The 27,020-nt window shown below is 44.4% G+C and overlaps 1 protein-coding gene across 1 annotated transcript in view; it reads right to left on the bottom strand.

Annotated features, from left to right (window-relative positions):
- Positions 1-15,547: 15,547 nt before the first annotated feature.
- The window catches only part of ETNPPL (ethanolamine-phosphate phospho-lyase), a 48,523-nt gene continuing 37,050 nt past the window's right edge, over positions 15,548-27,020 (bottom strand). The window contains exons 12-13 of the mRNA XM_088479455.1: positions 23,881-23,942; positions 15,548-16,112 (exon numbers count right to left, since the gene is read on the bottom strand). Coding sequence (XP_088335581.1) covers positions 16,020-16,112; positions 23,881-23,942 — 155 coding nt within the window. The 3' untranslated portion in view covers positions 15,548-16,019. The remainder of the gene's footprint in view (positions 16,113-23,880; positions 23,943-27,020) is intronic.

The following is a 27,020-nucleotide window of genomic DNA, read 5'->3' as shown; positions in this document are numbered from 1 at the left end:
CCCCTATGGACTTTGAAGGAGTGGACACAGCCCCTATGGACAACAGCAGCACAGCGCAGCACAGCACAGCACAACACTACACTGCACTACACTACACTACACTACACAGCCCAGCCAGCCCTAACTCCCACCCTCCCTCTTCACTGTCCACAGCCGAGTGAGAAAATGGCACTGACATGGGTACCTCATATAGGATCCAAAACCCGCGAGACCCGGAAGGCGGGATGATGACGTTTTGCCTCGATTTCAGATCCGAGTCAGGCTGGAAAAGTCGAGCCTGACTCGGATCGGCCTCGGATCGGGAGCTCGGGGGGGTTCGGATTTCAGAAATCCGAACCCGTTCACCCCTACTCCAAACCCACAGACCGTAACACATTGTTACAATATCAAAGTTGTCATCCTCATAAACTCAAGGCAGACCTTCCATACTCCCAAATGCTACGAGTGGTTAGAATTAATAGTGATAGAGTGAGGGCGTCCCATCAGTTTGATGAGATGGTATTAAAATTCACCCAGAGAGGTTACAATAAACACCAGTTGTTAATAACTAAGAACAAGGTTCTGGCATTGAATAGGGAACAATTGTTAAGTATGCAACATGACACGGATGTAAAGAACAGATTCCCATGGGTAACTCACTTTAATACACATTCAGCAATGATTAATAAAACATCAAAGAAACTTTGGCCGATAGTAGCAACAGACCCAGATCTTGGGCTGAGCGGGGTCAATCTTATGCCTTGTTACTCTAGGGGAAATAACCTTAGAGATTTATTGGTGAAAACTAATTACAGTTCTAAAGATATTTCTGGCCCTCTCCATTTTCTTGGTACCAAACAGCATGGATGCTTTAGATGCTCATGCACCACCTGTAAATTCCTTATCCAGGGCAGCATATTTTACCATCCACATACTGGTAAGAAATTTTCTATACAACATCACCTTACATGCAACAGCATGTTTATGATATATCAAATCATCTGTCCCTGTGGTCTCTCTTATATAGGGAAAACACAGCGAAAATTTAAGGAACAGATGGCGGGTCATCGGTCTGCGATTAAAGCAGCCATTACCAATGGTACAAGTGACCAGCCTGTAGCGAGACACTTTCAGGAGTTTAAACATACCTTAACTTCATTGAGATATCGGATGATTGACCATGTCCCACCCCTAATCCGTGGAGGGGATTGTGGGAAATTGTTGTTAAGGAAAGAGGCAGAGTGGATTCTGAGACTTGATGTACTACATCCAAGGGGTTTAAATGATAATATCTCCCTTGTTGGTTTGAGTAAAATTTTGGGATATTAATAAAATTAGAGGCTAGATTAAAAGTTTCCCTTGGTTATATTAGTGATGACAGGTCATTGATGTGCGAATGAGTATCGATCTTTTTTGATCAAGTTGGTGAATATGCGTACTCCACTTTTTAGAAAAAGGGTAGTGTAGTTGGATGATATGATAATTTTTAGTACAGTGATAAGTTTTAAGAATGTCAATATAATTAGCATACGGAAATAATGCTAACAACAGTTTACTGATGTAGTATGAGTTGATTGGTTTAGAGCCTGTCTTCTTATTATTTACTATGTCATTCTCGATTTGTAAGTAATGCCTTTTTTCAATCTAGATATGGGATTACATTTTTTATAGATTTATTGGTCAGCCAAGATTACTGTCTTGTATGTACAGCATTATTGTGAATGATTATGCCAGCTAGTACGCTTATTGTATATGCGTTATGATTATACGTAGGTTGTTATCCTGTTGCTTAGGAACGCTTGGTGGTGGAGTCACGTGGTGTGCGCCGAGCGGTGTGACGTTATCTTCAGCGCCTGGATTCAGCGGGAATGGTGACGCCGGCCATGCCGTGTTAGCGGCACGGATTGGACACTTGGTGATTGGTGATGGGATACTTAAGGTATGTTTTCTGTATGTTGTGCATTTTCTGAAGACAGTTATAAAGAACTGAAACGTTACTCTGCTTGGCTCACCTCTGTATATCTCCATATTGGTCCGTGAGTGCCGCACCTCCTGGTCTGTATATATATATATATATATATATATATACGGAAAATGGGGTGGAATGGACAAGCGCCAAATAGTGTGATAAATTAATGAATAATGGTGCCCGTGCTCATATAATAATGTGCGTACCAAAAGATAATTCTTTAAAGCTTATCTGTAAATCTTGTTGGTGGATGACATAGAGCTGGACCCGGGTTACTGGTGCCAAATAGGACCTTGATAAGAAGAGGTCAATAATTTCTTGTGTAAATGCATGTAGTGATAACTTTGGTAGCTTTATCCAAGTTTCTTCTTTATTTTTCAGCCCCAGAAAGTACCCACATAATGTGGTGATGGTCTTCACTTGCGGCTTCGTCCATTCCGGGTGTTAGCCGCTGTTCCGTCCCTCCAAGCGTCCTGGTAACTCTGGTGCTCCAATGCATATAAAGTATGATCAGGTAAGTCCGTGTAGGTAAGTCATCCAAAGCGTTTCAGCCTACTCCGGTGGCCTTCTTCCTTGAAGAAGGCCACCGGAGTAGGCTGAAATGCTTTGGATCACTTACCTACACGGACTTACCTGATCATACTTTATACGCATTGGAGCACCAGAGTTACCAGGACGCTTGGAGGGACGGAACAGCGGCTTTCTGGGGCTGAAAAATAAAGAAGAAACTTGGATAAAGCTACCAAGGTTATCACTACATGTATTTACACAATAAATTATTGGCCTCTTCTTATCAAGGTCCTATTTGGCACCAGTAACCCGGGTCCAGCTCTATGTCATCCACCAACAAGATTTACAGATAAGATTTAAAGAATTATCTTTTGGTACGCACATTATTATTTGAGCACGGGCACCATTATTCATTAATTTATCACACTATTTGGCGCTTGTCCTTTCCACCCCATTTTCCAGATCACTATTTCGTCTGACTGCCATACAAACCTACGGAAGGGACTGCTGCCTCCTCTTATTTGAAGGATTTAAGTGGTCGATTAATTATTCATATGTATGATACCAGCACTTCAATGTTACAATCAGGATAATACACTGTGCGCGATCCAAGAACTACTATTTCCATATATATATATATGTATAGATACATACACACAAAAGATGCCTTTTATCACACATTTCTTATATATATATATATATATATTAGGGGTGAGCGGGTTCGGATTTCTGAAATCCGAACCCCCCCGAGCCCCCCCGATCCGAGTCCGATCTGAGTCAGGCTCGACTTTTCCCGCCTGACTCAGATCTGAAATCGAGGCAAAATGTCATCATCCCGCCTTCCGAGTCTCGCGGGTTTTGGATCCTATATAAGGTACCCGCGTCGGCGCCATTTTCTCACTCGGCTGTGGACAGTGAAGAGGGAGGGTGGGAGTTAGGGCTGGCTGGGGTGTGTAGTGTAGTGTAGTGTAGTGCTGCTGTTGTCCACTACTTCAAAGTCCATAGGGGCTGGCTGTGTTGTGCTGTGCTGCTGTTGTTAATGGGGGCTGTGTCCACTACTTCAAAGTCCATAGGGGCTGGCTGGACTGTGTTGTGCAGTCAGTTCTCCATAGGGGCTGTGTCCACTCCAAAGTCTTGTGCAGTGTCCCAGTCCTAAAGGGGTGCTGTATTGTTGTCCAGGGGGTGCTCTGTCCATCAGGGGTGCTCCCCCCACGTGCTAAAAAAATAATATATTTTCTGTGTTTGTGAATTGTGTGCACTGTAGCTGCACGTGCATCAACAAAGTAGTGCCAAGCGTGCGCCTGTGTCATAAGTAAAGGGCCGGCTGGCTTGACCGTTAAAGGGTGCTGTAACCCCCAAAGTACACTCCAGTCCAAAGCAAAAAAAAAAATTATTTTCTGTGTTTGTGAATTGTGTGCGCAGTAGCCGCACAGGCATCAACAAAGTAGTGCCAAGCGTGCGCCTGTGTCACAAGTAAAGGGCCAGCTGGCTTGACCGTTAAAGGGTGCTGTAACCCCCAAAGTACACTCCAAACCAAAAAAATATATATTTTCTGTGTTTGTGACTTGTGTGCACTGTGGCTGCACGTGCATCAACAAAGGAGCAGAGCCAAGCGTGTGCCTGTGTCCCATAAGTAAAGAGCCGGCAGGCTCATTTCTTAAAGGGTGGTGTAACCCACAAAGTGCACTGCTCTCCAGCAAAAATAAAAAATATTTTCTGTGTTTGTGTGCGCTTTAGCCGCACGTATATATCAATATAACATAAATGGAGGACCAAACTTTCTCCAATAAAAATAAAATAGGGAAAGATCAAGAACCACTTCCTCCTAGTGCTATTGCTGCTGCTGGGAGTTGTTCATCATCCCAGAGAGGAAGTAGGAACATCACTACTTTTACTAAACAATTGACCCTCCAACAGTCCCTAGCGATGAGGATGAAGTACGACAGCAGTCATCCTGAAGCAAAACGTATAACTGAGGCCTTGACTGCTATGTTGGTGTTAAATGTGCGTCCGGTATCCGCCATTAGTGCAGTGGGATTTAGACAACTGATGGAGGTAGTGTGTCCCCGGTTGAAAATCCCATCTAGATTCCACCTGCATCCTCAAAGCAGCAGCGACAAGCGTGCGTCTGTCTGTTAAAGGGTGGTGACACCCTCAAAGTGTGCTACACAAACAATAAAAATATTGTTCTTTTTTTTTCTGTCTTTCTGAATTGTGTGGGCTGCAGCCGCACTTGCATCCTCAAAGCAGCAGCGACAAGCGTGCGTCTGTCTGTTAAAGGGTGGTGTAACCCTCAAAGTGCTCCAAAAAATAAAAAACTTTTTTTTAATGTGTTTGTGACTTGTGTGCGATGTAGCCGCACGTGCATCAACATAGTAGCAGTGCCAAGCGTGCGCCTGTGTCATAAGTCAAGGGCTGGTTTGGACATCTGGTCCGGACTGAAGGACGTGCCAACAATTTCTGACAAGTCTACTGTCACTGCATATGATACTGTCCTCAAAGCAGCAGCGACAAGCGTGCGTCTGTCTGTTAAAGGGTGGTGACACCCTCAAAGTGTGCTACACAAACAATAAAAATATTGTTCTTTTTTTTTCAGTCTTTGTGAAATGTGTGGGCTGTAGCCGCACCTGCATCCTTAAAGCAGCAGCGACAAGCGTGCGTCTGTCTGTTAAAGGGTGGTGACACCCTCAAAGTGTGCTACACAAACAATAAAAATATTGTTCTTTTTTTTTCTGTCTTTGTGAATTGTATGGGCTGTAGCCGCACTTGCATCCTCAAAGCAGCAGCGGCAAGAGTGCGTCTGTCTGTTAAAGTGTGGTGTAACTCTCAAAGTGCTCCGAAAAATAAATAAAAATTTTTTTAATGTGTTTGCGACTTGTGTGCGATGTAGCCGCACTTGCATCCTCAAAGCAGCAGCGACAAGCGTGCGTCTGTCTGTTAAAGGGTGGTGACACCCTCAAAGTGTGCTACACAAACAATAAAAATATTCTTCTTCTTTTTTCTGTCTTTGTGAATTGTGTGGGCTGTAGCCGCACCTGCATCCTTAAAGCAGCAGCGACAAGCATGCGTCTGTCTGTTAAAGGGTGGTGACACCCTCAAAGTGTGCTACACAAACAATTAAAATATTGTTCTTTTTTTTTTTGGTCTTTGTGAAATGTGTGGGCTGTAGCCGCACCTGCATCCTTAAAGCAGCAGCGACAAGCGTGCGTCTGTCTGTTAAAGGGTGGTGACACCCTCAAAGTGTGCTACACAAACAATAAAAATATTCTTCTTCTTCTTTCTGTCTTTGTGAATTGTGTGGGCTGTAGCCGCACTTGCCTCCTCAAAGCAGCAGCGACAAGCGTGCGTCTGTCTGTTAAAGTGTGGTGTAACTCTCAAAGTGCTCCAAAAAATAAAAAACTATTTTTTTAATGTGTTTGTGACTTGTGTGCGATGTAGCCGCACTTGCATCCTCAAAGCAGCAGCGACAAGCGTGCGTCTGTCTGTTAAAGGGTGGTGACACCCTCAAAGTGTGCTACACAAACAATAAAAATATTCTTCTTTTTTCTGTCTTTGTGAATTTTATGGGCTGTAGCCGCACTTGCATCCTCAAAGCAGCAGCGACAAGCGTGCATCTGTCTGTTAAAGGATTACATCGGTGACAGCATCCAAGTAGGCATGTCAGACAGTCCGTACCTGTACTGGCAGGAAAAAGAAGCAATTTGGAGGTCCCTGTACAAACTGGCTCTATTTTACCTGAGTTGCCCCCCCTCCAGTGTGTACTCTGAAAGAGTGTTTAGTGCAGCCGGGAACCTTGTCAGCGAAAGGCGTAGGAGGTTGCTTCCACAAAATGTGGAGAAGATGATGTTCATAAAATGAATTATCAACTCTTCCAGGGAGACCAGCTTCCAGAACGTACAGAGGGATCTGTGGTTCCAGCGGGGATGAATTAATACTCTGTGAGGATGAGGATGTACACACTGAAGAGGGTGAGGAATCGGTGGATGAGGAGGATGAGGATGACATCTTGCCTCCATAGAGCCAGTTTGTGCAGGGACACATTAATTGCCAGCTTGTTTTGTGGGGGCCCAAACGAACCAATCATTTCAGCCACAGTTGTGTGGCAGACCCTGGCGCTGAAATGATTGGTTTTAAAAAGTGTGCATGTCCTGTTTATACAACATAAGGGTGGGTGGGAGGGCCCAAGGACAATTCCATCTTGCACATCTTTTTTTTTCTTTGCATTATGTACAGTTTGGGGCCTAGTTTTTCAAACTGCCATCCTGTCTGCCACTGCAGTTTCACGCCTAGATGGGTCACGTGTTTGTGCCGCCCACTCGTGTCGCTTAGCATAGTCATCCAGCTACCTCGGTGCAACCTTTTGGACATAAAAACACTATTGTGAGGTGTGAGGTGTTCAGAATAGACTGGAAATGAGTGGAAATTAAGGTTATTGATTTTAATAATAGCATAGGAACAGAAAAACCTACAAATTCTGTGATTTTAGCTGTTTTTATGCTTTTTTTCAAAAAAATACAGATCCAAAACACAAAACCCAGAACCCAAAACACGGAAGGGTGGTTTTGGCAAAACCAATCCAGATCCAAAACACGAAGAAAGATCCAGATCCAAAACCAAATCACAAAACACGAAAAGTGGCCTGTGCACACCCCTAATATATATAAATATATATATATATATATATATGCCAGTGTGATGTTTTTGTTGTCCTCATATAAACACTTAGGCCCCCATTTATCAACGATGGTAAGCACCAGCACAATTTTTCATTTAGTATGTCTGTGATACAAACTAAAAATTTACTGGTATTTACCAATACACTGTGCATGTGCATAACACGGGGACCCGGCATTGCCTGGAAGGTTTCGTTGAAGCCAGAAAAGATAGCGAGAGCGATGCTTGACAAACAGCTGTAATCTTTGAATACTGCTGTTTGTTAAATCCAGAAAATATGGCATAACCCCTTTAGCGAGCGCTAAAGGGGTTATGCTTTTTTGATAAATGGGGGCCTTAAATTGATGGTGGGATTATCTGCTAGGGGGCACCAGTCCAAATTTTGCCTAGAGCACCAACTTGGCTAGGGCCGGCTCTGCTGTTACCACCCAGAAACACCAACTCTCTCTCTTCATCCAAATTCCTTCTGCCTCCACCGGTGGTAATGTTCGGGATGCATGCGCAGTGCGGCTGGGATGTATGCACAGTACAAAAAACATTGGATAACTGTGCTAATATCGGCACTGTGTCTACCTCTGAAGCAGGCCCTTTGTGACATTGCCCCCATCCATAGCAGCTGTGTCCTCACTTGCATAATCAAAGGTCACTACCGAAAATTGCTGAATTTCAGATATACACAACTTCTTACCAGCCAATCCAAAAGTTGCTGTCATTGTGTAATGTAGAAAATTTGGAAGAAGGAAATGAGCAGCACAATATGAGAGTGCACCAATAGTTTTTCTCAAGATTCCCCATACTGGAGAAAACACACCTTTCAAAACTTTAATATAGATAGAACCCCTTTGTCAGTTGCGCTTACGGAATACTTGATCTTGTAGGATGGATACATGTAGAAAATACTTAACATACAGTAGTGAAATCCTGTTTTTTATTAATATTATAAAAAAGACATATTCACATGAACCCATATTCAATAAAGTTTAAAAAGCCTTAGACATAAGACAGTAACATTCAGCAGCATACAGGATTGTGAATAAGCAAGAGCCTTAAGTAAAGCCACAGTTTTGGGAAAACTGTGAAACTCTTCAAAGGTCCTTGCAGATGGTAGAATTCACCTACAGTACAAATGATTTGTAGGGGCTGCAATGCACGGATCCCGCTGACGTGGTTTGATTCTCACCTGGAATATTTTTCATAGCTGGTCTTAAGCTCTCACTTTGGCTTCTCACTTGGGGCTCTATTTATTAACATTATTTTGACTAAAATAAAGTGAAAAAGGGTGTTTTCACACCCTTTTCACATTATTTTAGTATCACCTATAGTTATTAGCAATATTAACTGTAGCAATTGGAGTAGAAATTGGCAATTGGCAATTGTATAGCAATTGGAGTGGAATTCGTAAAATTCTACTCCAACCCCTAAGTATCACTTATTTTTAGTAATCAGATCGCATTTCCCATAATTGTAATGGGAAATGTGATCTGTCTGGTAGTTACTAAAAATAAATTGTGAAAAAAATACCTAGGGAGGCCCTGTGATAATAACGCCACCTAGAGGTGGCGTTATCCAGGGTCTACCCCGGTTACTGGACTCCTTTTCTGCTCTAACAGGGAGAGCAGAGCCGGGAGTCGGTCCCAGTAATCAGCTGTGTGGTCTAAACAGACCGCAAGCTGATTCACTGCAAAAAAAAAAATAGTAAAAAAAAAAATTAACTTACCTGACTCCAGGGACCGGTGGCCGGTGCTCCGGGTGATGTCCTCCCTCCGGTCAGCTGGTCTCCCATGCTGCACTGCGGCCCGGTCCTCAGGTGATCGGTTCCCAGTGCAGTATGGGATATCACCTGACCGGAGGCATGGAGGACATCACCGGAGGCACGGATCATGCAGGTAAGTGTAATTAAGGGAGGGGGGTTCCCGATTATGTGGGCGGGGCTTAGCACTGGGGGCGGGGCTTAGCGCGGGGGGTAGGGGTAGCAGTGGCGGCCAGTCGGTGCATGCGCGGGCACTTTGTCACTGTATTTTTTCCGAAAAAACTGTGACTAGTGTGCGGATGGGATTCGCAGGGACAGAGCTTTATCGAAAGCTCTGTCCCTGCAAGGGATTTGTAGTAAATCCCTACGATATTGCCTGAATTCGCAATGCGAATTCAGTTGTTAATATCACACTACAATCTGCATTCAATATGCGTATTGTATTAAATAGAGCACTTGCTCCCGTTTTCCTCCTCACTTTATGACACTGCCCCCAGCCAAAGCAGCTGTGTCCTCATTTTCATAATCAAATGTCACTACCTAAAATTGCTAAATTTTAAGTATGCACTAAATCTTAGCAGCCAATCAGTAATTTGCTTTCAATGTCTGACATGCTAGAAATATAAAAGTTAACCATTTATTGGTTGCTATAGTTTTAGTAAGTAAGCCTCAGTGTGTTAATGCTTCAACTGTCAGAGTTCTGTATTAGTTCTTTGAGTCTCATGAAGCTATTTTTATTTCTTCTGTATACCATTTCTATCCTTATGCCAACTCAGCACACAGCTGCTAAACATAATCTATCATTCAAACAAAGGTGGGAGGATTTTCTTGAAACTTTAACAGACTTTTCTTGCAGCTAAACGTGCAGACTTTATAGCCCTAATAACTGTAAGGTACACAATGTTCCTGACTTTGCCGCCTGTAAAAATTATTTACTTATGCAGGGAAGCTAATTAAAGAAGAGAGGAAAAGTAATGCAAAAGGCAGGAAAAGCTATTCTATATCAGTATGTCAAGGGTCGTTCCTACCATATTTCAGCCCCTAAAACTTACCAACATTGGCATAGAGGGCAGGCCTGACTCAGCAATACCCCATTACTGCCCATTAATTATTATTATTATTACCAGTTATTTATATAGCGCACACATATTCCACAGCGCTTTACAGAGAATATTTGGCCATTCACATCAGTCCCTGCCCCAGTGGAGCTTACAATCTATGTTGCCTATCACATAAACACCAGGGTTAATTTGTGTTGGGAGCCAATTAATCTACCAGTATATTTTTGGAGTGTGGGAGGAAACCGGAGTACCCGGAGGAAACCCACGCAAGCAGAGGGAGAATATACAAACTCCGCACAGGTAGGGCCATGGTGGGAATCGAACCCATGACCTCAGTGCTGTGAGGCAGTAATTAATGAAAATTAAAATATTCTTTGCCACTCAATGTGGTCTACAACTGCAGGAGACATCAATCACTTGCTGCTTCTCCTGCATTAACTTAAAAAGGTGACATGGTTCCTAGCAGCATCAGTAGATGTAATGGAAGGTGTCTCCTCCCACCTGTACTTTCCCTACTTGTATAGTCGGTCAGAGTGCTGCTAAGGAAATGTCTACAGCCAGAGACAAAGCGAATGTAGGAGGAAGCTCACAGTGATATTTACCGTATGCCAGTGACGTGCAGAGAGGAAAATGGCTGGGGAGGCACACATGGAGATGGGTCTGAGTGCTGGGAGCCTGTCTCACCCCCTACTCTTTGTAATTCTACCCTCATTACACTAAGCTTCAGTGTCCACTGATTCTCCTACCTGTATCACTGTGTCTTCTCTTGCTTCAACTGTCTGAGCTCCGATCTCTTAACATGGCAGTGCACTTCCTGGTCACATGACACATTCAAGGTGTCCATTAGTGCTCAAGGCACCCCCCCCCCTCATACTCAGATGCATGCCTCTATTAGCTCTCTTTCTGTGCAGATTACTGCCCGTGGTGTGGTCAAACCCTCAGCTCTGCAAGCAGTGTCTGACTATACAGAAGCGAGACTAAGCTGTTGATGCCTCATCTCTCATCTCCCTGCTGTCCCAGGGAGCTCCACAAAGATGGTGAGTGTTAACTATAAAAATTATTACAATAAACAAAGATGCTTATAAGTTCTACATTTCTTTTTTGTATTATTCTTATCATTTTTATATCAAATCTCAGAAGTATGACTGCACATCCCTGCCGTATGCTTACTGTTACAGAATCTGCAGGTAGAAAGCCAAAACTACCGTATTAGAAAATCAGATGTAAAGGGTGTTTGGATATCCTATATAAATGTCTCAATCTAAACTAGTATGCAGATGCATGCATGTCATGTTTGTATAGTATACATACCTAAGAGTTAATACAATATCTAATGTACCTGTTTATTATAGGGTGAGGTGTCTTATTGGCAGTAAAAATGGATGCTTTTTCAAGCTAGTTGTCACGCTAACCTTTAAATGCAATTACAGGCAGTGATAACATCCCCACAGATCGTCTCTCACCTTGTTTCATAATGCATCTCCTGACCTGCTGAAGCTCTTTGGTCTCCTGACCTGCTGAAGCTCTTTGGTCTCCTGACCTGCTGAAGCTCTTTGGTCAGTGGACTCTCTACAGTAATTGACTGTGTTAGGAGCAAAGCGTGACACAAATCCTCCCTAAATTCACTGTAGTGTGAGAGTAGTAGGAACAGGAAATGTAGAGGACACATTCTGCCTTCCCAGCCCCTACTCTCACTGGGGGTAAGGATTTATCAAACATTGGAGACAGATAAAGTGGAGACATAGCTCATTGCAAATAATCAGCTTTCATTTTTGTAGCAAAGCCTGTAAAATCACAGTTAAAAGCTGAATGATTGGTTGTTTATCTTTCTCTGCTTTATCTATCTCCAAGATTTGATAACTCTCCCCCATACTGTGTGTCAGTGGCCATACTTACTCCTGCAGTGAGTGGCAGATGATTGAAATAAAAGAAGATGGTTTGGAGGAAACAAAAGAGACTATTGCTTGGTGTGTTCTGCACTCAGCCCTTACGGAGATGGTCATGGTTCCAATCTATACAAATGATTGCAATCCAGTCAGAACAGATTGCTGTCCTGAAATTATTAGGCTGAGAAAATAAGTTTTTGGTTCTTGTATTTTGGGCATATACACTAATCTGTACTGAATGATGAGATGTGTATTCATGTTCGGCTTATAAACTCCTGCCCAACCCTAGTCATACAAAAAAATGTAACACTGTCTAATGTTGCTCTTGCTGCTCAACAACAGCAACCAAAAATAAAGTCTGAACCAATGCCAGTCTTCCTAGGACGAGAATCCAACAATTGTTCCGCAACACACAGAAAGGAATTGCTTAAAACCTTAACTAAAAAAGTTAAGTTCAAATCAGGACAGCACACACAGGATGTCATGGGGCAGATTAGTGGTTGGTTGTGCAACATAATATACAGTTTGCTAAAACCTCAAACTTGTAAAGGGAACTTTTCTGATCTAAGATGAATGGAGTATTTATTCTTCAATAACTTGGGAACAGTAATCTATGGAATAGCTATTTGCTATCCATAAGCAGACCTTTAAATAACTCAAAAATTAGGATTTAGTACTATGATGTACAGTACTAAAAATCAGGTAGCTCCACCCTTGTAATTATTAATTGTAAAATGAAAGGGTATTAATTACATCATGTCCTTTATGTAAAAGTTGTTGTACATCAGATTGGTTTAGCAATGGTTTCCCTGTCTAGTTTTACACAACTTGATTTGTAACTGAGTTTTTGAGCGTGAAGGCTGTATATCTTTTATGCCACTGTGTTATTGTTCCCTGTGTACTTTGTGCGAGAGGTGGTAGCTGGAGCAAATAATAGCTCCAGGTATTTCCATGGAGAGGGCCAAGTTTTGTTACTATTATATGTTTATGAATCAAATACAATTGAAAAAAATATGGCACATTGCAGGATTCTTAAGATCACCAAAATGCTTTTTACGACAAGTGCTTTCACAGATAGTTTGGGGTGCTGGCTAGAAAAAGAACACCTTACTGTACTTGAAGTCAGGTGGTAAATATAGGAATTAAGTAATAAAACCTATATGCACATATGGACATATTAATCACAAAGCTGCCCAATCCCAAAGAAAAGTGGGGATTGCCAACTCCTCACATGCTACAATGTAATAAGATTTAATAAGAATGATTTAATATGATATCTGTAGCATATAAAAATCAATTTGAAGCAATAATGGCAAACCAGAACCATTGAAAACTCAGTGTGTATCATTAAAAGTCGAATGACATATAGTATTAAAGCATTTTAAACAACAATACATTATAAGCATATTAATTAAAAGAAAAATAAAACAATTAAATCAACATATAGAATTGGAAAAGCACAAAAGAGCATAAGGGAAATTGTTGGTAAGTATTCTCTGTTCAGATTGTATTAATCAGTGATAAGTTACAATGATGTAGTATTAAATACACTGGCAAAAGCAGAGGCTTATCACAGTAATATCATACAATAAGCGGCATAAGACTTGGAGCAAGATTTACTAAGTGGCAGGTCGCTGTCACTTTGGACTCGCTGCGGATTGATGGCGGATCCTAAAGCTAAAATACAGTTTTGACCTTCTAAATAGAACCCACTTTCAATCTCTGGCAGTTTCTAAACCCCTAACCCATCGCAATCCTGCCTTGATCCCAATATGGTTTGTAAGCCAGCATAGATTCCAGAGATCTGTGCCTGCTTGTATAGTGTAAAAATAGATCAAATTGAGAATATAAAAAAGGTGTTTTTGTCTTTTAAAATACTGCAGCTTTAAAAAAAAAGTGCAGTCTCGCCAGAATTACACCAATGCCTGCATCTCACAGGCTATTAAATTTTTTCCCTGGGTTTGCATCAAAGTACATCAAATAAAGTATTGTCAAGTCATATCAAGTGCAACTGTAAAGTGTAACAGATGGGATACGTTCAGTATACCGACACAGGATGCCGGCGCTTAGAAAACCGGCGCCGTAATCCTGATACCTGTCAGAATCCCGGTGCCGGCATTCCGACCTCCAGCATCCCATAGGTAAGTAGCGGGGTTGGGGGGATGGTTAGGGGTTAGGCACCAGGGGGAGAGTTAGGTTTAGGGTGCGGGGAGGGGAGGTTAGGTTTAGGCACTAGGGGGGGAGGTTAGGTTCATGCACTGGGGAGGGTTAGGATAGGGAGAGGAGGAGGGTTACCTACCGACAAGAATCAGTATCCTAATCCTGACGGGATACCGGCATCAGGATTTTGACCACCGGGATCCTGAGCACTAGCATCCCGTACCCATCCTATAACAGATCTAACAGTTTGATCCATACACAGCACTGCATAAAGTCCACAGCTATTTAACCAGAGAAGACTCTGGTACCATGCATTTAAAATATCATGATTTCAACTGACAGCTTGAGCACTGTGTGGTCACTTCTTCTCAGGTGTCTATCCTTTCAAAGTGTGCTGGTAGGTGAAACAGATAGTGGGCCTCATCTAGAAATTGAAGCATTTTCTGCTCTGACCATATGCATAAAGATTGTGTTAAAAAAAGAAAAAGAAAACAAACATGTACAGTATGTTCACTTGCACAAACCTGCAGATATATCCATCTCCAAAACTGCAGCACTTCTGTATTAGTTATAATAGCATAAACCTAATTACTACATATTTCAATTTACCATTGGGATTGTCGTTGAAGATCGTGCACCAAAATATAGTAGTAGTAGTACTGTGTAGTAGTGCCCCTTCTGCAGTGACCACAGCAGTAGTACCCCTTATACAATGCCCACAGTAATTGTGCCCCTTATACAGTGCCCACAGTAGTAGTACCCCATATGCAGTGACCACAGCAGTAGTACCCCTTATACAATGCCCACAGTAATTGTGCCCCTTATACAGTGCCCACAGTAGTAGTACCCCATATGCAATGCCCACAGTAGTAGTGTCCCTTATACAATATGCACAGTAGTAGTGCCTCTTGTGCAGTGCCCACAGTAGTAGTACCCCTTATACAATGCCCACAGTAATAGTGCCCCTTATACAGTGCCCACAGTAATAGTGCCCCTTAAAAAATGCCCACAGTAATAGTGCCCCTTAAACAATGCCCACAGTAGTAGTGCCACTCGTGCAATGCCCACAGTAGTAGTGCCCCTTATACAATGCCCATGGTAGTAGTGCCCCTTACACATAATGATACACAGACAAACGACATTATACTTACCTGAAGCCCTGCTCCTGCCGAGATCCGACAACTCCTTGTGCTCTGCACTACGCGAAAGATGTCATGACTTCATGACGTCTCTCCTTTCGCACACTGTGGGAACCGGAAGGCGGAGCCTCCAGCTCATGGAAGGCGCTGCCAGGCACCCGCTGATAACAAAATCTCAGTTGGCATCTAACAAATGGAGAAGGCAGCGTCTGAGTGTGTCACGCCGGCCCTGTCTGGAAATATTAATTTTTTAAGACCCTTACATGCAGGAGGGAAGCAACGCAAGAACATGTGAGAATCCACATTGCAGGAAGGTCCTTAATATGGAAAAAATTATTGCATCATCTTCATCTAAACAATAATGAATACAAGATACATAAATAGGTAATGTGAAACAAATCGAAACTGCTAAAACTTAATTTAATAACTTAAATAGCTTTATTGGCATTAAAACATGTAATGTATTTTTGTTTTCGGTCTAAATAGTACGGAACAATATTCAACATGCTTAACAAATTAAAATACAGTTAATGTTCTCAACATGATTACATCATTCACCAAGTTAATTAAGCTAATTAATGTGTAAAGCCTGGAATCATATTGATATATTTTGCTAACCAGAATGAATAAACAGGTAATATGATGGTGTAGTGCTCACAAAATATATTGTTCATAATAGAAATATGATAAAGTGTGTTTTATATATTTTATCCATTGAAACATAGATATAGTTTTCATTCCAATATAATATACTGAAATAGCAGACATACATACAAAAATAGAAAGCATCATAAACAGTTTTGAACCCCTTTAGACCCAACCAAACACTGGTTTTGTAATGCAGTATTGAAAAAAAAAGAAGTAAAGGAAACCACAAATCCTGGATCTCATCTAGGTTCTGATTCTTTTACTTGTGACGTGTTTCTCTGTGTGAAACCCACTCCTTTGTGGTCTGCAGGTGCTATCATGCATATGGCTGGGATCCTGCAAAATAAAAATTATATGTAGTCATGGTTTTTACACGTATGGCTAGAGTTTTGTGACAATATAAAAGCACAAGTCTGCAGACTCTGTAATGACTGCTTAAATTATGGCCTCAGTAAGATTTAAGTGGTAATATCAGTAATGATCATACTCAGAAATAATGGGCCTGATTTGCAGCCACTTTTCCGTTCAGCCCCAGGGTAGCAGGGCTGCCATCAGGGGAAGATTGCTGGGACTATTGACCCGAGGCAGACAGAGAGGGGGCCCACCTCTGCAGCTGCGGAAGAGGGTCCTTAACAAAATGGCCACCACCATGGAGGAGACAAAACAACTTCCCATATGGACTAACAAATACATAGGAGCACAAGGAATTATCATGTTTAAAAGAAGTCAGAGAAAAGGCAACATAATGTCTACAGGATCATGGCCAATTTTGTCAGTCCTAGGCCCAACAATTTCTGATGGCAGCCCTGCAGGGTAGCCTACTTACTTCTGTGAGACTGCATGTGGAAACCTGTCCCGCCCAGGGCCGAATTATAGGTGGGGCCCTCATACAGCAGCAAATATTGCCCATAGCAAGCCACTCTGGACCCTCCCTTGCCGGCTCCAGGCAGCATCACAGTCACGACACTGACTTTGTCTCTGCCTCTACAGTGGGTGGCTGGCCGGCCATGACTAACGATCGAAGCCCTGCCCCCTTGCTGATAATGATGCAATTCACGGGTGTATGGGTAGGGAGCAGAGCCTAATGCCATACCTCCCAACATGACCCTCTCCAGGAGGGACACAATGCTCTGGTCCCTGACTTCCCTGGTAAGAGGTGGGGCTGCAGCGCAGTTCAAAATTCAAATAGGGGAGCCACATCAACTCTCATTTCACACACTGCCTAACATCACTGGCTGGGATTCAGTGGCAGTTGGTGTGACTCCCCTATTTGAATTTTGGACTGTACTGCAGCCCCACCTCTGGTGCCACAACCAATCATAAATTACCAGGGAAGTCCAGGACCAGAGCATTGTGTCCCTCCTGGAGAGGGTCATGTTGGGAGGTATGTAATGCTGTGACATTCCCACCTCCATCAGAAACCTGACACTGAAACAGCCAGGTAGTGTGTGTGCTTGGGTGCGTTCTCTCTCTATCCCCCGCTCTCTCTCTCTCTCTCCCTCCCTCTCTCTGTCTTCCTCCTTCACTATTCCTCCCTCTCCCTCTCTTTCCTTCTCTCCCCCTCTCTCTCTCCCTTACTCTTTCTATTCCTCTCCCTCTTTCCTGCTCTACCCCCTTTCCTCTCTCCCCCTCCCTCACTCAAACTCTTTTCTTCTATCTCTTTCTCCCTACCTCTCTCTTTCCCTCTGTCTCTCTCCCCCTCTTTTATCCTTCTTTCTCCCTCCCTCTGTCTCCCTCCATTCCTCTCTTTCCCTCTCTTCTTCTCTCGCCTCTCTTTCCCTCTCCTTTCATCTCTCTCCCGCTTTTTCCATACCTCTCTCTCCCTCCCTCTTTCTCTCTCTCTCTCCCTCTCTCACCCACCACTCAGAATCCGGCATTCGCCCCTGGCAGTGTACTAGATCATGTCCGCAATGATGCCGGGAGTCGGTTCTCAGCAGTGTCGCGGACATGATGTAGTATGTTGCGACCTTGTAGGTCAGTTAAGAGTTCACAGATAAGGTAAGGGTCATAGAAGTGACTGTGGGGGGTCATGGCAATTTTTTTTGTAGGGGCCTCCACATTTAGTTGCCCAGGAACCCCCACAAGCCTTAATCTGGCCCTGGTCCCGCCCATTGTTTTTAAATCAGCAGACGCAACTGTCATCACTAGAATCCCGGAAGCTGTCATACACTCCCCGGGCACTCCTATGAAACTTCTATGAGACAGTTCTGTGCGCTCTATGGTCACCACTTAGTTACCGCAAAGAAATGCCCATTTCACAGATGTATGCTCCTTCGATGAGCGGATCAGTCCATGCGCACTAACGAATTCTGTCTGTGTGTGTACGTATACCTGAACCAGCACATGCGCAGAAGCAGATTTCTTTTTTTGGCCTATGCGTGCAATTCTTATGTATTGCAAGTTGCAACTTGTGTGCTACTCAGAATGAAGCCCCATATTTACAGGTGTTAAGATATACTTCAATTCAATTGTTAGTAATGATTTTGATGTGCCATCAAAACGGTGACACATTGCAAGCACAGCAGGGGTGCGCGTAAAATTAGCAATATTGCTCATCCGTAATTATTAATGCTTTATTCAGCCGCATACCATGGGCGCAGATAATGGAATGGCCTGATGGGTGCACATGCACATATTGCTGAAGCATTAGGCTGCTGATGAGAAGAAACTACCAGTTAGGAGCTGATTTTACATTGGGGATCTTGGAGCGCTGGTTGATAAATACTTTAGGAAGCTTAGAACATCGCAACACCACTATAAAGAATGTTACTTTCCAGGAAATAATGGCAATATGAATAAACGGGCTCTTATATGCCAATTGTAGTGCTTGAGTTTTGTGCAAAGTTATTCAGATTTGAAATGTAGTCTAAGCAATAAAACATTTGTGATCCATTCCTATTCAAATATACTGTGTATAAAACAAATATGTAAAAAAAAATATACTAAACAAACACACAATTTTTATATTCTATACATTTAAGACATGATACAGAGTTGCATGCAAGTCCATTTTGCTTATGGATCGTGCAATTATTACCACTGCATATGTAGCTATAAGGAATTTTGAGTTCTGCACATATACTGTATGGGGAGTTACAGATGTGTCATTTTTTACTGTGGTTTTAGTCACGCCAAATAAACCCTCTTGTCACGCAAGGTACTGTGCATATTTTTTGTTGAAACTGTGCATCTTATTCGCATATATAAAATAACTGGGAGTGACATAACTACACTGAGCACCCCCATCTTGTGTTTCTGCAACTCCAGCCCTGCAGTGTCTCCCCCAGCCAGCACTCCCTTCTGCCTCCCCAGCCAGCACCCCCTTTTGCCTCCCCATCCAGCACCCCATTCTGTCTCCCCAGCCAGCACCCCCTTCTGCCTCCCCAGCCAGCGCCCCCTTCTGCCTCCTCAACCAGCACCCCCTTCTGCCTCCCCAGCCAGCCTCCCTTCTCTCCCCAGCCAGCACCCCCTTCTGCCTCCCCAGCCAGCACCCCCTTCTGCCTCCTCAACCAGCACCCTCTTCTGTCTCCCGAGCCAGCACCCCCTCCTGCCTCCCCAGCCAGCACCCCCTTCTGCCTACCCAGCCAGCACCCCCTTCTGTCTCCCCAGCCAGCACTCCCTTCTGTCTCCCCAGCCAGCACCCCCTTCTGCCTCCCCAGCCAGCAGCCCCTTCTGTCTCCCCAGCCAGCACCCCCTTCTGTCTCCCCAACCCGCACCCCCTTCTTTCTCCCCAGCCAGCACTCCTTCTGTCTCCCCAGCCAGTACCCCCTTCTGCCTCCCCAGCCAGCACCCCTTCTGTCTCCCCAGCCAGTACCCCCTTCTGCCTCCTCAGCCAGCACCCCCTTCTGTCTCCCCAGCCAGTACCCCCTTCTGCCTCCCCAGCCAGCACCCCATTCTGTCTCCCCAGCCAGCACCCCCTTCTGCCTCCCCAGCCAGCACCCCCTTCTGTCTCCCCAGCCAGTACCCCCTTCTGACTCCCCAGCCAGCACCCCCTTCTGTCTCCCCAGCCAGCACCCCCTTCTGCCTCCCCAGCCAGCACCCGCTTCTGTCTCCCCAGCCAGCACCCCCTTCTGCCTCCCCAGCCAGCACCCCCTTCTGCCTCCCCAGCCAGCACCCCTTCTGCCTCCCCAGCCAGCACCCCCTTCTGCCTCCCCAGCCAGCACCCCCTTCTGTCTCCCCAGCCAGTACCCCCTTCTGACTCCCCAGCCAGCACCCCCTTCTGTCTTCCCAGCCAGCACCCGCTTCTGCCTCCCCAGCCAGCACCCGCTTCTGTCTCCCCAGCCAGCACCCCCTTCTGCCTCCCCAGCCAGCACCCCCTTCTGCCTCCCCAGCCAGCACCCCTTCTGCCTCCCCAGCCAGCATCCCCTTTATTTCACCAGCCTGCCCCCTTCTGTGTCTCCAGCCAGCCTCTGTTTATGGCACCAGCCAGGCCTCTTCTGTGTCTCCTGCCAGCCCTACCTTGTGTGTCTCCAGCCAGCCCCAGCATCAGTCACTTACCCTATTCTGCCTTCCGGCTGGCAGCTGTGCAACGTGACTTCCAATGTCACGCGCGCCGCACTGCTTTAAAAAAAAATACTTTATTGCCCTGTACATGCCCCTGTCACCGGGTCTCTAGAATTGGTTTGACACGTGGGAGCCTGTGGCTGTGTGCCTGGTAAGCCAATGATGAGGAACTCCGGGAATTGTCCTGAGCTCCCTGTGGCCATAGGTGGTAGGAGCCAGGAGTGGGCCCCCCTTTCTGTCCGGGCCCAGGACTCCAGTCCCAGCAGTCACCACCTGATGGCGGCCCTGCATCTGTTTAAAATTCTGAATTTGTGTATAAAAGGTTCTGATGCAAGCAGCCACGGCTTTTCCTCAACTTCATCTGCAACTTTGTGCATGGTACCAATTCTTGTTTGCTTGCAGTTAAGTTTGCAGCCTAGCATCTCTAGTTCACTGTGAGTGGCTTTTTGCTGTGACTGAGATGTGACTATCGGGTGGTTTGGTCACATAGATATATACAACTCGGCATACGGGTGAATATCCATGCATGCATGAGCGAGTTTAATAGAGGCTGAATTTCATGGAACTTTGAGCAGAGAGGATAGGTATATCGGAAGAAAGTTAGATATGAGACATATAAAGTATCTTGTAGTTTTTAAATGCTTTAAGTACAAAGACAGTTAAAAGTAACAAATTGATGACTTCCAAAATTTAAACTGCTGCTAAGGTGGCAGGGCAATTGGGCGCATATAGGAACAGTGGCTAGCATTGCTGCTTTACAGTTATGGGTCATAGGTTCAATTCTAACCAAGAACCCATCTGTGTCTCTATGTTTTGCCTATGATTGTGTAAGATTCCTCTGGATGCTCTGGATTTCTCCCACAGTCCAAAGACATACAGGTAAGTTACTGTACTTGGTTTCTGGCAAAATTCATGCTAGTGTGGTAAAAAAGTATATAGATTGCAAGCTCCTATGGGGCAGAGATTGATGTGAATGATTAAAAAAAATCTGTAAAGCGTTATATAACATGTAGGTGCCAAATAAATACATGCTAGTAAAATAAATAAATGGCTACCATGCTCCTAAAATAATTAATAATAAATAATAACAGCTCTGATTTATATTTTAATTACTTGTAGGAAAATGTAATAGGTTCCGGTCTTGCAAAATTGCAGATTTTTGGTGATTTTCCTGGTTATTTTATAACAGCAATGTAAATAAAAGCAAAATCTGCCAGCGATTTAGCAAAACCTGTACTTATTACATGTCCCCTAATTGTTTGACACCAACACCATTTTGGCACAATGGTAAGCATTGCTGTCTCATACATTGCTGGAGTCTTGGGTTTAATTCCAATCAGGGCACTGTCTGTGTGGAGCTTGCATAATACCTCCAGTTGCACCAGTTTCCCTCCACAGCCCAAAAACATACAGTACTTGCTGGTTAACTGGCTTCATCCAACATAGACTACACGTACTGTATATTGGTAAATAACATAAATAGGTCTATTTATCAAGCAGTTAAAAGTACCTTGTGGAGAAGTTGCCCATAGCAATCAATCAGCTTCTACCTTTTATTTTATAGACTGTACTCAGTGGCTGTTCTAGGGGCGTGCTAACAGGGCCATCGCCAGGAGCGCCGGCCCCTAGAGGTCGCCACTGAGTCCCCAGAAGGTAAAAAAAAGAAAAAATCCCACTAGAAAAAAAAAAGAGCGCCAGTCCCTGAACCTGACAACCCCCCACCCCCACCCGCTAGCCGCCGCAGGGAGGCTCCATTTGCCGGGCTCCCACTGATATTTATTAGCGGGCATCCGGCTACCTCCCTGCAGCGGCAGCCGAAAGCCGGAGCTCACTCCTGAGCTCCGGCTCCCGCAGAGAGCACTATGGGAGGGACGTCATGACATCTCTCCCATAGATCCAAGGAGCCGGAGCTCACTCCTGAGCTCCAGATTCCGCAGAGAGCACTATGGGAGGGACGTCATGACATCTCTCCCATAGATCCGTGGTGTAGCTGCGGTCAGACCGGATGGCAGCAGACGCAGGAGCGGGGCTTAAGGTAAGTATTGTGTTTGTATTTTAATTGTATTTTTTTCTTTCAGAAGCACCAGCACTGGGGGTATGGCTATAGGGGGGATTACTATAGGGGGCATGGCTATAGGGGGAATTACTATAGGGGGCATGGCTATAGGGGGGCATTACTACTGGGGGCATGGCTATAGGGGGGCATGGTTCTAGTGGGGCATTACTACTGGGGGCATGACTATAGGGGGGATTACTATAGGGGGCATTACTACTGGGGGCATGGCTATAGAGGGGCATTACTACTGGGTGCATGGCTATAGGGGAGAATTACTACTGGGGGCATGGCTATAGAGGGGCATTACTACTGGAGGCACTTCTATAGGGGGGGGCATTACTAATGGGGGCATTACTAATGGGGCATTACTATAGTGGGCATTATTACTAGAGGCACTACTATAGGGGGCATTACTAATGGGGGCATTACAACTGTGAGTAATACTATAGGGGGCATTACTACTGTGGGTACTACTATTGGGGGCATTATCAATGGGGGCACTACTATAGGTGACATTACCAATGGGGGCATTAACACTGTGGGCATTACCAATGGGGGCATTACCACTGCGGGCTCTACTAATGAGAGCACTGCATGGGGGGCACCACTACCGGTGCCATTGTGTAAGGGGCACCACTGCTGTGGACATTGTATAAGGGGCACTACTACTGTGGGCATTGTATTAGAGGCACTACTACTGTGGGCCTTGTGTATAAGGGGCACTAATTTGGGCATTGTGTAAAAGGGGCACCACTGTGTGTCATAACATGAATAAGGGACTACTGTGTGGCATAATTTGAATTGGGAATAATGTATTATAAAGGGAATTACTGTGTGTGGCACAATGTATTATACAGGGCATTACTGCGCGTGGCATAATGTGTTGTACAGGGCATTACTGCATGTGGCATAATGTGTTATAAAGGGCATTACTGTGTAAGACATACTGTTTAGGGCGCATTACTGCACATGGCAATAATTCGCCACGAGGGGAGAGCTTGGGGGAAGCACAGCACCTTCGTAAGTGCCGGGCACGCCCCACAGTGTGATGAATTGGAGGTGTTCCACAAGGACATGCCCCCTTTCTGGAAGCGCTCGCTCTTGCAGCACGCGCAGGGGAACGCCATCTAAAAATATATATATATTTTTTTTGTGGGGGTGGAACTTTCGCCCTGAGCTCCACAATGTCTAGAACCGGCCCTGACTGTACTTGATAAATGCTACTTCAAAGCTGATTGGTTGCTATGGGCAACTGGTTCCCTTCTCCCACTTTTCACTGCTTGATAAATAGACTCCTTAGCCTCTAAGTGAACGGAAATAAAGTACCAACCAGCTCCTAACTGTCATTTTTCAAAAACAACCTGTGACATGGCAGTTAGGGGCTGATTGGCTGGTACGTAATCTTCATCCACTTTATCTCCATCCAAGGCTTAGTAAATAGACCCCATATGTTCCAATGAGGGCAGGACTGACATGAATGATTACTTATAATCTTTATAACACTGTGTAGCAAGGTGGTGCTATACAAATACTGTTGTAACTTACTTTTCTTTTATTTTTATTTGGTTCATCCACAACATTTGAGTTTTCCTCTGCGTTTTCAAAAACTAGAAAACAAACATAGGCTTCTTTTCACCAACATTTTAAATGCATATAATAAAGTCATTGTATGGTAGTCACTCACTCTATAGTAATATCTCCTATACATTCTGTATCCGTAAGGAAAAGTGTTAATTAGTTTGTAACCATTTTAAACAGAATGATATAATCATATAATACACAAGTGTCATGAATATACTGTATGTAATACTTCCTTATATGTCATAGCTTCTATTTGTTTCACATGACCCATTTTCAGTGTGTACAGTGTGTAAATGGAATGCATTACTATCAGAGAAGTACACCTGATGTAGGAATCACTTGCTGCAAGTAACCTGCTTGTTTCAAACTGTAACTAGGGTATTATTATTGGGTATAAGAAACACTGGGCCTGATTCAGAGCCGTTCGCTATTTGTGGTCGTTCGTTCAAAAACAAGGGGTGGCTATTCAAATGATCCGTTCGCAAATTGCAGTCTGTTCCCACCTCTAAGTCTGAACGAGCGAGCAAAACATACGCTCGTTTTTTTGATAAAAACGCCCCCTGGCCGCACGCACCATACGTCATGTCCGCTATTTATTAGATTAATCGAGTACATCGTACAGCGTATGAACTGCTCGCTATTCTTGTGGTTGGTGTTTTCAACCGCTATTTTGCGAGCAGTTCTGAGTTAAAAAAAACCAAGTGACGTGGTCAATGACGCTGCTGTATTAATTATGCACTCCCTTAAAACGCCCGTTTTGACCTTTAAGCACGCCTGCGTTCGGATCTCCACTCCCCGTTTTCAAGCACCTTCCCCTGTTACCACCCACATATGCCTCATTCTGTCACTCAAAATAGCAGGCCCTCGCTATATTGCGTACCAACGATTTTCGGCCGCACTGACTGGTTCGCGCATGCGTACTAAAAACCGTACGCATGCGCAGATGTGCGATCATCGCTCGGAACGAGCGTACTGCCGCTAGCGAGTGGCTCTGAATGAGGGCCACTGTACCTCCTTACTGAAAATAAAAAGTCACCTCAGAGTTCAATGACCAGTATGTTATTGCCTTGTGCTTTTATGCGGTCAGATAAATTTTTGATCATTTTTAATGTATACCCTAATGTATACATTATGTATTTACATTAGGGCATACATAATTCCCATTATCAGAGACAAAGGGGTAAATTTATTTAAGGTCAATTTGGCATTTTGAGTGATTCGAGGTGTGATTTTCATTCGATTTGTATTCGATTTTGCTTTTAGGTATTTACTAAAGGCCAAATCGAATGAAAAATCTAATTTCAAATAGAATTTGTGACAAATCGACCATCGGAAAAACATTGGTACTTTTACATAGCCCAACACACAAAACCCTTATGTACTATCATTCAATTTGAAATCGACCTCAAAAGAGGACTTCAAATCGAACTTCAAATCACCAAATGAATAGCATGAGCAGGTCGGATTGACACAGATACATGCAGACATCAGTGAGGTACCTGCATGTATCTGACTGTAAAAAGTAAATAAAGAGTTAAAAGTTTTTTTTTTAAATGACGTAAGGTCCCCCCCAAAACAGCCTATCAGCCTAGGCTAGGGTTGCCTTGGAGAAGGAGACCCCTTTATTGGAGGGGTCTCCAACTCCCCAGGGATCCCTGGCCTGGGCTGGCTAGCGGTCAGGGCTGATGCTGCGGCTGGGGCATACTTGCCGACAATCAGCTCCAGGCTTCCGGGAGGGAGCTGATTGTCAGCTAACAGCAGGGGGCGGGGGCGGTCATTGGGGGTGGAGCCGGGGGCGGGTCAGCCAGTTGGTGGTACATTGGGGGTGGAGCTGGGGGCGGAGCCGCACGATCGCGTCATCGTGGCTCCGCCCCTCTTCACAATGCTGTTATTTTCGGCAGTGTGAAGCAGGGGGCAGGGCCGCGATGACGCGATTCAGCGAGAATCGTGTCACCGGCTCCCCCGCTGCGGGGGTTTCTAATCTTTTCAGGGGGAGGACTGGAGGGTCGGAGGCTTCTGGGAGTGGCACCCGAAAATTGGGAGGCTCCTGGCCAAATCGGGAGGGTAGGCAAGCCTGGGCTGGGGGGCCTGGTGATAAGGCTCCCCTGGCTGTGGCATCAGTCCCCTGTTAGAAAGGGTCCAGGGCTGGTTCTGTGAATTACCAGTGCTGGTTGTACTAAGTACAGGGAGACCCTACGCAATTTTTTCCCTGTATTTAGTTAACCAGACCTGGGCTTGAACAGTCCGGGGCTGGTTCGGTTTTGGGGAGGGACCTTACGTAATTTTTTTCTTTTTTTTACTCTTTATTCACTTTTTACAGTCAGATACATGTAGGTATCTCACTGATGTCTGCATGTATCTGTATGAGAACTAACTACTCATACTGAAAGTGAAAGCATGAAGCAGTTCTATGCTGTCGGGGATTTGCAGTTCGGTTTGAAGTGTGATTTGCCTTCGATTTGTATATGAACATGTCAAATCGAAAAACAAATCACTTTCACAAATCGACCTAAATCGAATTCGATTTGCAAATTGAACACAAAATTGAATAATAGTAAATCTGGCAAAATCACTGGTTTTTCAACATTTGATTTGAGATGAGCTAAATCACTCTTCAAATTGACACTCAAATCGACCTTTGATAAATTTACCCCTAAAACTGGGTAAACATTAGCCTATATGTAGACAACAATGTCATCTGATCCGGCGGATCGGGCCGACACATCGTCGACATCGGCTAGTGTGTACGCACTACTAACGACCAAGTACACTCCTGTTTGGTCGTCAGTTGCATCATCAGATCGCCCTATGTGCAGCTCAATCTGACAGTCCTGCTGACGACCCCATGCAGCGGGATACGGCTGGAGCCGACATGTCGGGCACCGGATCATGTAATGTGTAACGGCCACCCGATATGTCGGCCGTGCAGTTTTCCATCACATCACTGGGTACACACATCGTTAAGTGTGTACCCATCTTAATATGCACATACAAAGTTGGTCGTGTAATGAAAGATAGGAAATAGGATTGACCATTACTTGTTAACGTGAAACTGTATAGATAATTGAGCATTATTTCTATTCAGGTTTAAACACTTATGTGAC

Source organism: Taudactylus pleione, unplaced genomic scaffold (genome assembly GCF_031769625.1).
Source record: "Taudactylus pleione unplaced genomic scaffold, aTauple2 ptg000236l, whole genome shotgun sequence".
NCBI lineage: Eukaryota > Metazoa > Chordata > Amphibia > Anura > Myobatrachidae > Taudactylus > Taudactylus pleione.
The sequence above is the reverse complement of the archived record's forward strand: the minus strand, read 5'-3'. Positions and strand labels throughout refer to the sequence as shown.